General features: G+C 41.3%; 1 protein-coding gene across 1 annotated transcript in view; it reads left to right on the top strand.

Moving 5' to 3' along the window:
- Positions 1 to 5447, top strand: part of NPEPPS (aminopeptidase puromycin sensitive) — a 105111-nt gene extending 99664 nt beyond the window's left edge. Inside the window, exons 19-22 of the mRNA XM_017497067.1 lie at positions 1295 to 1402; positions 1945 to 2100; positions 2370 to 2417; positions 4661 to 5447. Coding sequence (XP_017352556.1) covers positions 1295 to 1402; positions 1945 to 2100; positions 2370 to 2417; positions 4661 to 4813 — 465 coding nt within the window. The 3' untranslated portion in view covers positions 4814 to 5447. The remainder of the gene's footprint in view (positions 1 to 1294; positions 1403 to 1944; positions 2101 to 2369; positions 2418 to 4660) is intronic.
- The last annotated feature ends 5668 nt before the right edge of the window (positions 5448 to 11115 follow it).

The following is an 11115-nucleotide window of genomic DNA, read 5'->3' as shown; positions in this document are numbered from 1 at the left end:
AGAGAGTGGAAAAGTGTAAAGAAAAACATAAAACTTACCTGTACTTTAAAAAGCAGGTAGCAATAATAGCATGTCTAACATGCTCTCATTCCAGACTTGATAATGTACATATAGTAGTTTTTATTTCTTTATGCTTCTGTCTTTCAGATATTCTGCATTCAGTATGTGCTGTTTTTGCAGTTAAAAAGTGTGAAGATTTATAATCCCACTGATCAGAAACCATCATTAATTCTACCATTTTGATGTATTTCCAGGGGTTCTCCCCCACCCCTTTATTTTTGGAAACACAGTCTTGCTCTGTTGCCCAGACTGGGGTGCAGTGGTACAATATGGGCTCACTGCAACCTGCACCTCCTGGGCTCAAGAGATCATCCCACCTCAGCCTTCCAAAGTGTTAGGATTACAGGCATGAACCACCATGCCCAGCCATATATATATATATATATTTTTTTTTTCACCTTAGGATCGTTCTGCTTTGTCTCTCTACTTTCTTTACTTAAATATAAGAACATGCTTATATCATATTATTAAAATATAACTTTCAGTAATGCATTTTTAAAAGTAAATAATTACAGTATTCATTTTCAGTTTTTCACTATTATAAATTGATGATCTGGTATAAGATTACTAATGATTAGTTTTGTTCTTCTAACACAGAACATTAGCCAGATATCAATAATGTAAAGAATTTGGCTATAATAGAGTTACTCTTAGATCTTGATGTTAAACTGCTCTGAACTAATGACAGGCTATTCATCTGGTGAGCATTTACATGTAGTGATTTACTTACTGTAATAGGAGATGACAAATTTAGTGCCAAAGCTTTTTTTTTTTTTTTTTTTTTGGAGACAGAGTCTTGCTTTCTTGCCCAGGCTGCAGGGCAATGGCACTATCTTGGCTCACTGCAGTTTCTGCCTCCCAGGTTCAAATGATTTTCCCACCTCAGCCTCCCGAGTAGGTGGAATTACAGGTACATGCCACCATGCCCAGCTAATTTTTTTTTTAGTAGTAACCGGGTTTCACTGTGTTGGCCAGGCTGATCTTGAACTCCTGACCTCAGGTTATCTGCCCTCCTCAGCCTCTCGAAGTGCTGGGATTACAGATGTGAGCCACCACGCCCAGCACAAAGCATCTTGAAAAGTATTCTCTTTTGTTAATGTAATACCTTGCCATTCTTACCTAGTGAGAATATAGAACCTAAGTTTTACCTTATTGGGGAAGAAGCTCATGTTAATCATATGCAGAACATTCAGGGGAGAGTTAACTATTCCTATCTTTATCTTTTTTCCTGTAGCTTCATAAACAAGCAGATATGCAAGAAGAGAAAAACCGAATTGAAAGAGTCCTTGGGGCTACTCCTTTGCCTGACCTGATTCAAAAAGTCCTCACGTTTGCACTTTCAGTAAGTTACAGTGAAAACGGCGTTTAGATGTGAATCGTTACCCATCTGACAAGTGTCTCTGATTCAGCTCTGATCCTCTTGAGCTGCCTTAACCCTAGACTAAAGCTTTCTTTTCCAGAGAAACTGGCTTGAGCTTTTGTTACTGACTTTTCTCCCACTAGTGGTGAGAATCAGAATAGTTGGGAGAGTAAACAAATTCTCTCTCCAGAATGGGACCTATGAGGACATGGGCTCTTGAAAACTGGGAAATTGGCTTATGCCTTTGCCTACTTTGTTTCTCTTCCTTTCTTAAACCTATAGGCTCTTAAACACATATCTGTTGAGCTTTCTGTCTGTCTGAACCTGTCTCAGGGCCTCATTCTTGGTTTGGTTGATCTTTAAGTTAAACATCCTCATTGAGAACTTTTAGTGCCAGTTATTCCTAAAACAAGGAATAAGTGTCTTCAGTGTGATTACTTGGATATCTCAACAGTATGTTGCACTCTCTGGTACCAGAATATGTTTTGCATACACTAGACTTTTAGTTTTCTTTCTTTTTTTAGGAAGAGGTACGTCCACAGGACACTGTATCAGTAATTGGTGGAGTAGCTGGAGGCAGCAAGCATGGAAGGAAAGCTGCTTGGAAATTCATAAAGGACAACTGGGAAGAACTTTATAACCGGTACCAGGGAGGATTCTTAATATCCAGACTAATAAAGGTATGTGAAAAATTTTGAGTAGCTTGCTAATCATGGATATTATTCAGTGATATCCATGATTTACTACACCCACACATTGTGGTCTTTGCTCTTTAAGTTTCCTTAAATAGTTACTGGCTTTATTAAACAACTTTTCCATCTCCCATCACACATCCTTTGCCACAAACTGAAGTTGGGAGAGAACAGAATGATTTGTTTTTAGGGTAAATGGAAGTTTGTTCCCAGCGTCTTTTTAGTTTCACTTACTATTTAAAACCATTGTTTTGCAGCTATCAGTTGAGGGATTTGCAGTTGATAAAATGGCTGGAGAGGTTAAGGTAAGGAAAATACTGTTTACTCTTCACTTTTCAATCTAGTAAGTAAAAACAATAACATAATCATAGTGTTGGGATAATGTACTGTAGCATCTCCATGTTTCTGCTTAGAGAAAGACATCATGCAGGGCTGTATAGGCCTTATTAAGAATTTCCTAAAAATGGCTGGGTGCAGTGGCTCACACCTGTAATCCCAGCACTTTGGGAGGCTGAGGCAGGTGGATCACCTGAAGTTAGGAATTCAAGACCAGCCTGGGCAACATGGTGAAACCCCATCTCTACTAAAAATACAAAAATTAGCCGGTATGGTGGTGGGTGCCTGTAACCCCAGCTACTCAGGAGGCTGAGGCAGGAGAATTGCTTAAACCCAGGAGGTGGAGGTTGCAGTGAGCCGAGATGGCACCACTGCACACCAGACTGTGTGACAGAGCAAGACTCCGTCTCAGAGGGAAAAAAAAAAAAAAAAAAAGAATTTTCTGAAAATGGAAAGGCATCTAATGGTTTATAAACAAGGCAGTGACTTGAACTGATTTGTGTTATTAAAATTGCATTCTGGCTGCAATGTGGAGTATAGTTTGGCATGGGGAAGAGAAGATGTTGGGAAGCTAACTCTCCCAGCAAGAAGGATAGAACAGCTTACAGTAGGGTAGTGGCGGTAGTGGGGGAGATGGAGTAATGAAGGAAACTCAAGGGGCTTGAATTTGTTAACCACTAATTCAGTAATATTTATTGATTGGCTTCTCTGTTGTGAGCTTATCTGGGAGAGGAAGAAAAAAGGAGGATAATCCCCAGTTTCTGGTGTGTAAATGTTGGTACTACTTACTGAGATTGAATGGCATGAGACTTGAGGCCCTAAGAACTGAACCATGATTAGGAACCTTGGAATGGTAGCAATTGTCATCTGTGTAAATAAGGTTATTGATTTCTAAAAGGTCTATGGTTAAGCAGATGGATTAGTCATTGTCTTTCACATCTGTGATGACTAATTCAAAGGAAAAGCCCCATCATTTTGCCAGTTGGTGTTTAAGAGTTGCTTTGTTTTCTGTGAAACCAGGTATACTCCATTAGAAAAGCTTATTCAACTTTTAATCATTAAGCATTTTGATAAATTATAAACTTAGAAATTGTTTTGTGGTTTTTTTTTTTTTGAGACGGAGTTTCGCTCTTGTTACCCAGGCTGGAGTGCAATGGCACGATCTCGGCTCACCGCAGCCTCCGCCTCCCGGGTTCAGGCAATTCTCCTGCCTCAGCCTCCTGAGTAGCTGGGATTACAGGCATGTGCCACCATGCCCACCTAATTTTTTGTATTTTTAGTAGAGACGGGGTTTCACCATGTTGACCAGGATGGTCTCGATCTCTTGACCTCGTGATCCACCCGCCTGGGCCTCCCAAAGTGCTGGGATTACAGGCTTGAGCCACCGCGCCCGGCCTGTTTTGTGGTATTAAAAATGTTGGAGTCCTGTAATTCCAGCATTTTGGGAGGCCAAGCCTCCGGGAGCATTTCTTGAGCTCAGGAGTTCAAGACCATTTTGAGCAACATGGTACGACCCCATCTCTACAAAAAAGAAAAAATATTAGACAGGCATGCACTCCCAGGCTGCGATGAGCCATGATCACATCATTGCACTCTAACCGGGGTGGGCAATAAAGAGAGACCCTGTCTCAAGAAAAAAATGACTATGGGGTGTTAAATTAGGGCACAGCAGCAATTTGAACTTCCTCATATTATTCCCTTACAAAATTAATCTTTATTTGAAGCAGCCAAAATGTGTTGAGTCTTTCAGTACTTGGTGCCAGGTATTTTGTCAAATGGTTTATGGATTGTCTCTTTAATCTTTTGGAGTAAATATTTTCTAATAGATGAGAAAACTGAGACTTAGAGCAGTTAATTTTCTCACAGTTACAAGCTAGTACATGACCAAGCCTCTATTCAAGTTCCAAGTCTTCAGTTCAAAGACTGTATTTACCACTACACAGTTAGCCTAAAAGAAAAGCAGTAGATTCTGTCTCTTTACTATTGACTTTTGATGAGGTTGTTAAGCATATAATATTTAAGGGGAGAATTCCTATATGCAGGTCCAAGGAGTTGCTTGTTTTCTTTTAGCCTGAGGGTGGCAGTGATAAATTCTCATGACTGAAGCTTATGCATCCTGCATATAGACCAGTAGGTATTTTTTCATAACCTGTAATACAAACTTCTTATTATTGCTAGTAATGATCCTGCATTCTGGGTTGTTTTCTACCAGGCTTTCTTCGAGAGTCACCCAGCTCCTTCAGCTGAGCGTACTATCCAGCAGTGTTGTGAAAATATCCTGCTGAATGCTGCTTGGCTAAAGCGAGATGCTGAGAGCATCCACCAGTACCTCCTTCAGCGGAAGGCTTCACCACCCACAGTGTGAATCCTGAGGTGCCGCTGCTGCGGTTCTGCTGCTTCGCTGCAGGGATAAGGTGGAGCTACCAAACAGCTGATTTGTATGCCACGAATTTGGAGTCTTCTTTCAAACCAGTGGGGGTTGGACAATGAATGTAGTTAACTGGTTCCTGCTCACACTCCAGAATTAAATTCTACTAAAAAAAGGAAAATCAGCAATTCAGCAAAAAATAAATAAAAAATAAAAATGTAAATATGATAGTAATAAAATAGAGCATAATGAAACTGTGAAACTTTCTGAAGCCTTGTCAGTGGTTAAAAGTATTTAACACTCTCCTGTTAATGACAGATGTTCTGTTTTTATAACTTACCAAAAGGAAACTAGAGGCTTCTTGGTGAAGAGAATTTTTGTGAAGTGGGTTCTGCAAACAGCTTACAAGCCAAGGGTGGTGTCCACTTCTGGGAATGGTTAAACTCAAAAGGCCAATAGCTGGTATAACATAGTTGGAGTCAGTGCATAATTCCAAGTGTTTTTTTTTTTTTGGCATGGGGACTAATCAGGAAGATATATTTTCCTGCATAACTCAATCTGAACCAAGGATTGTAGTTTTCCTCCTTGCCTTCCCTTCTGTGTGACCCCTTGGCAAAAAAAAAAAAAAAAAGATAAGGGCTAGTATTGTATTTTTAGTTTGTAGCTCCACTCTTTTCTATAAAAAAAAAAAAAAAAAAAAAGTTAAAAAAACCCTACCCTGTTCTGGTTTTTTTCCTCCCTTCAGTTCCATCCCCAGCCTCCATCCCCCAACCCCCGGTGTCCTTCTTAGAGATAAATAATAAGGAAACATCTTTCATAGCCACATTAAATAAGAGAAACTGATACATTATTTTTTTCTTTCTTTTTAAAGATGACTTATAAGAACCCTGAAATGCATATAGGTGAGACAATAGAAATAAAAAGATCTTCAGCCAGGCCTTTCTGAAGGAGTTATTCTGCTAAAAATGGTCTTAGTTGTCTGACAAGCCAATTATTGAACCTCTTCATAACAGTATCAACACTGGCTTCTCCTGGTTCATTTTCTGCATGTGAGAAGTCAGTGGTAACTGCTGCAGGGCTTATGCATTAGTGGTAACTGGTTTAAAAACAAAGACTGTAAGCCTGTGTGTGCGCCACTGTTTGCTTCAACAGTATATCCTCCTAACAAGCCTCACCTATTCAGTCCAGTGAATTTTAAATCTAAATCTCATTCCCTTCCTTTTTCCCTATATATTTTTTTTCTTAAAAAAATTTTTTTGTGTTATTAACAGAAATTCATATTTGGTGTGGCTTAACTGTATTTCAGAAGGTCATCAGATTGTGAGACTGCTTCCCTGAAACATTTTTGTGCTATTGTTTTAAAAAAATAATAATTAAAAAACAGTTGGCGTTAATAAAAATGTCAATGTGAAATTGATGTCCTGATTCATTTTATTCTCTAAGAAACTTAAAACTTTCCTATCGTTCAGTAGGCTTATGCAAAGTTATACTATAATAGGATTTTTCAAATTCAAGAAAATTGGCGGTGGGGGGAGAAAAATAAATAAATGAAAATCCAGTTCCTGTCCTAATTTATAGATACTGACAGAAAAATCCTGAGATTCATTCTAAATTAGTTCTAGATTCTCAGAACTCTCAGAGACTCTTACAGTCAGCATTCAGCAGTGAACTTGAGACTTCCTCAGTCTTGTGTTTTGAGGCCCCGTCGTCCACGCACCATGCTCAGGGCTGCCCTTAGGCTCTCCAAACATGTGCTTAAGGCACCAGTGAAGAAGGGGCACCGAAAAGGCTGAGGAAAATGCAGTTTCAATTGAAGAACTCAGAATTTTGCAATCAAATTCTGGAAACAGGTTATTTTAGTTTCAGCATACATGTGATTTTTATGTGTAATAAGTAGTTTGAATTACGTTCGGGGAGAGGTTATACTGCGTGTCTTCCATTTCCCTTTCAGAACCCCTCTTCATTCCACTCTGGACTCCAGCAGGTGCTTACCCACATGCTGCATGGATGGCTCCTTTGCCCTCTAACTTCAGCTTGTGTTTATCCAATTAGTCATATCCAAAGATGAGAAGATACAAGGAAAAGATAGTCGAAGTATTCTGGCTTTCTCATTGCCAGGTCACATGGGTTGTCTATGTCCCTTTACCAAAGACCACAGCTCCCATTCAAGTAGCCCCCTCGAGCTTCTGGCTCCTCTTTGCTCCTTCACATCTAGGACAGAAAGGAGGACTTGGGGCCGAGGCGCAGTGGCCATGCTTGTAATCCCAACACTTTGTGAAGCCAAGACGGTGGATCACCTGAGGTCAGGAGTTCAAGACCAGCCTGACCAACATGGTGAAACCCCCGTCTCTACTCAAAATACAAAAATTAGCCAGTCATGGTGTAATCCCTGCTACTCGGGAGGCTGAGACAGGAGAAGCGCATGAACCTGGTAGGCAGAGGTTGCAGTGAGCTGAGACATGCTATTGCACTCCAGCCTAGGCAACAAGAGCGAAACTCTGTCTCCAAAAAAGAAAGGAAGACTCAGGCTGGGCAGGGTCACTCACATCTATAATCCCAGCACTTCAGGAGGCTGAGGTGGACATACTACCTGAGGTCAGGAGTTTGAGATAAACCTAGTCAACATGACAAAAACACCATCTCTACTAAAAATACAATTGGCTGGGCATAGTGGTGCATGTCTGTAATCCCATCTACTTGGGAAGCTGAAGCAAGATTATTGCTTGAACCCAGGAGGTGGAGGCTGCAGTGAGCTGAGATTGTGGCACAGCAACAGAGCAGGACTCGTTTCAATAAAAAAAAGAAAAGGGGCGGGGGACTCAATTACCATCCCTGGAGTACTCCGTTATTCTTTGCTGGCTTCCCTGAACTCTGTCCATGTCTTTATAAATAGTCCCTAAACATTACTCAGTTTGAGTGTGTTCTCTTTCCTAACATCTTGAGTGATCTGGGCACAACAGCCCTGCTGCTTTGGGTCTCTAAAGGTTTTAATCCAGCCTTTTCTGTGTCAGATGTTTTCTTTCAAATAGCTCCCTATCAGCTGGGCATGGTGGTTTATGTCTGTAATCCTAGCCTAGGCGGATTGCCTGAGCTCAGGAGTTTGAGACCAGCCTGGGCAACACGGTGCAACCCTGTCTCTACTAAAATACAAAAGAAATTAGTTGGGCATGGTGGTGTGCGCCTGTGGTCCCAGGTACTCGGGAGGCTGAGGCAGGAGAATTGCTTGAACCCGGAAGGCAGAGGTTGCAGTGAGCTGAGATCGTGCCACTGCACGCCAGCCTGGGCAACAGAGCAAGACTCTATCTCTACCAAAAGAAAGGAAAAAAAAAAACCCTATCATAAGTCATACATACATTTTACAGATGAGAAAGCACAGTCAGAAAAGTTAGGTAAATTAATACAGCAAAATAACTATCAGAACTAGCTGATCAAGCCAGGCTTGCTAGTCTCCAAAGGCTGTGGTCTTCCAGGGAACTGCCATGTTTCCACAATTAAAAGATCATACAGTTAGAGTGAGCCAGATAATAACGTTAAAGCTTAATGATTTTTTTCCTAATACATTTTGGTTACAAATTTTAGTGGAAATCAGAAGGTTTGGAAGAAACACAAATATGTAAATGCCTCCTACAGCGAGTTTTACATTAATTTTCATTAGAATCAGTAAAGCCTTTTGGAACAGTGGGCAGTGGTGGGTGAATTCTCAACTTGGAATTTCTAAGGATAGGCTTTAGGGAGCAAGGAATAAATGTGTTGTGTACAATTTGGGGAGGATTAAGAGGAGTTCTATAGCTCTAAATAGATTCTCCAAAGTCTATTTTGGAGAAATAGGTACCCAAAAGATACCAGAATTACCAGAAAGACGTCATGAAGCCCCATGTAAGTCCTAACATTTTTTGTTTTTGTTTTTCAGCAAGTCATTAAAATAAAAGCAAGTGGGCTGGGCGAGATGGCTCATGCCTGTAATCCCAGCACTTGCCAAGGCAGGTGGATCACCTGAGGTCAGGAGTTTAAGACCAGCCTAGCCAACATGGCGAAACCCCATCTCTACTAAAAACACAAAAATTAGCCAGTGTGGTGGTGTGTGCCTGTAACCCCAGCTACTCAGGAGGCTACGGCGAGAGAATCACTTGAACCCAGGAGGCAGAGGCTGCAGTGAACTGAGATCATACCACTGCACTCCAGCCTGGACAAAAGAGCAAGACTCCCTCTCAAAAAAAAAAAAAAAAAAAAAAAATATTGCCGGGAGCAGTGGCTCACACCTGTAATCCCAGCACTTTGGAAGGCAGAGGTGGGCGGATCACGAGGTTAGGAGTTCAAGACCAGCCTGGCCAACATGGTAAAACCCCATCTCTACTAAAAAAAAAATACAACAATTAGCTGGGCATGGTTCTTGAGCAATCTCCACTACTCGGGAGGCTGAGGCAGGAGAATTGCTTAATCGACCCAGGAGGTGGAGGTTGCAGTGAGCTGAGATCACGCCACTGCACTCCAGCCTGGGTACAGAGCAAGACTCTGTCTCAAAAAAAAAAATAATAATAAATTTAAAAATGAATAAAAGCAAGCTTTTGGTAATATGTTTATACTGCTGAATCTATACTTACAGCATCATTATTGACTGAGTAATAAATTGCCTGATAGAATTGAATCTCTTCCTTTTGTTAGATACTAGTTTTAGGATTTCAGAGTTTGTTTTTTATAAATAAGACTATTTGCGACAATGCAAAATACCCACCCAAGAAGGATCATACCTTCTTGTGCCAACCCTGATGCAAGCAAAGTGACTAAGGTGTTTGGTTTCAAATGCAAGAATAAGAGCCTTGATGTTAACAAAACATTGGGCCAAACAACTGCCTTCCCTAGGAAACAAATCAGAGGACTGGTCGTTCTACCAGCTTGATAGCCAACGTTATGATACGATGAAGGAAAGTCAAGTGAGTTGTTACGGCCATTTATTACTTTTTTGTTTTGTTTTGTTTTTGAGACACAGTCTCACTCTCACCAGGCTGGAGTGCAGTGGTGCAACCTTGGCTCACCGCAACCTCTGCTTCCCAGGTTCAAGTGATTCTCCCGCCTCTGCCTCCCAAGCAGTAGGGCCTACAGGCACGCGCCACCACGCCCAGCTAATTTTATTTCAGGGGCGGGGTTTCAATGCATTAGCTAGGATGGTCTTGATCTTCTGACCTCATGATCCGCCCACCTCGGCCTTCCAAAGTGCTGGGATTACAGGCGTTAAGCCACCACGCCTGGCCTGTTACTGTCATTTATAAAGAACTCTGATTGCTCCTGTGACTCCACTGCAAGTCTCTGGCAGCTGTAGCTTTCACTACTGAGCTCTGCTTAACATAGTTTACTATCATGATCTGTGCTTTCTCAGGGAGGTTGCAGCAGCTAACAGCAGATATACTATACATCAATTAAGATAACTACCAGAAGAAAAAAATAATCCTTGCCATGGTTTGGTTGGTGGTACCAGTATGGTCCTCTGAGACGTCTCCTTACCCCTACTCTAACCAACTTTAACCTTCATCATCAATTTGACAAATTTTACAGGTATATTACATTATACTGCAATTTTGGGCAACTCTTAATATGGCACTGATTACCTTGCATTATTTGTGCTAATCTGGACATTTTCTTCCTTAATGTTTATTAGCTCATAGTTTTAAAGTTAAGAAGTTAAGTGGCTCATGCCTGTAATCCCAGCACTTTGTGAGGCTGAGGCAGGTGGTCACTTGAGTTCAAGACCAGCCTGGCCAACATGGTGAAACCCCATCTCTACTAAAAATATGAAAATTAGCCAGGCATGGTTGTGTGCACCTGTAATCCCAACTACTAGGGAGGCTGAGGCAGGAGAACTGCTTGAGCCCAGGAGGCAGAGGTTGCACTCTGTACCACTGCACTCCAGCCTGGGCAACAGAGCGAGACTCTGCCTCAAAAAAAAAAAAAAAAAAAAAAAAAAGTTTCTTGGCACATAAGGCTAGTGGCTACTGTATTTGACAGCATAGATATAAATCATATTCATCACTCAGGAAAGTTCTATTGGACCACTCCAAGGTACACCTAGTATATGCAAGCATATTTTTTGTGTATCATTGAAAGTAATAGCCTGGGCAACATGGTGAGACTTTGTCTCTAAAAAAAATTGAAAAAAGTAGCTGGGTGTGGGAGTACACACGTGTAGCCCCAACTGCTTGGGAGGCTGAGGTGGGAGGATCACTTGAGTCCAGGAGTTGGAGGCTGCAGTGAGTCGTGCCACTGCACTACAGAGCCTGGGCAACAGAGTGAGACCCTGTAACAAA

The sequence above is a fragment of the Cebus imitator genome, unplaced genomic scaffold, assembly GCF_001604975.1.
Source record: "Cebus imitator isolate Cc_AM_T3 unplaced genomic scaffold, Cebus_imitator-1.0 Scaffold228, whole genome shotgun sequence".
NCBI lineage: Eukaryota > Metazoa > Chordata > Mammalia > Primates > Cebidae > Cebus > Cebus imitator.
The sequence above is the reverse complement of the archived record's forward strand: the minus strand, read 5'-3'. Positions and strand labels throughout refer to the sequence as shown.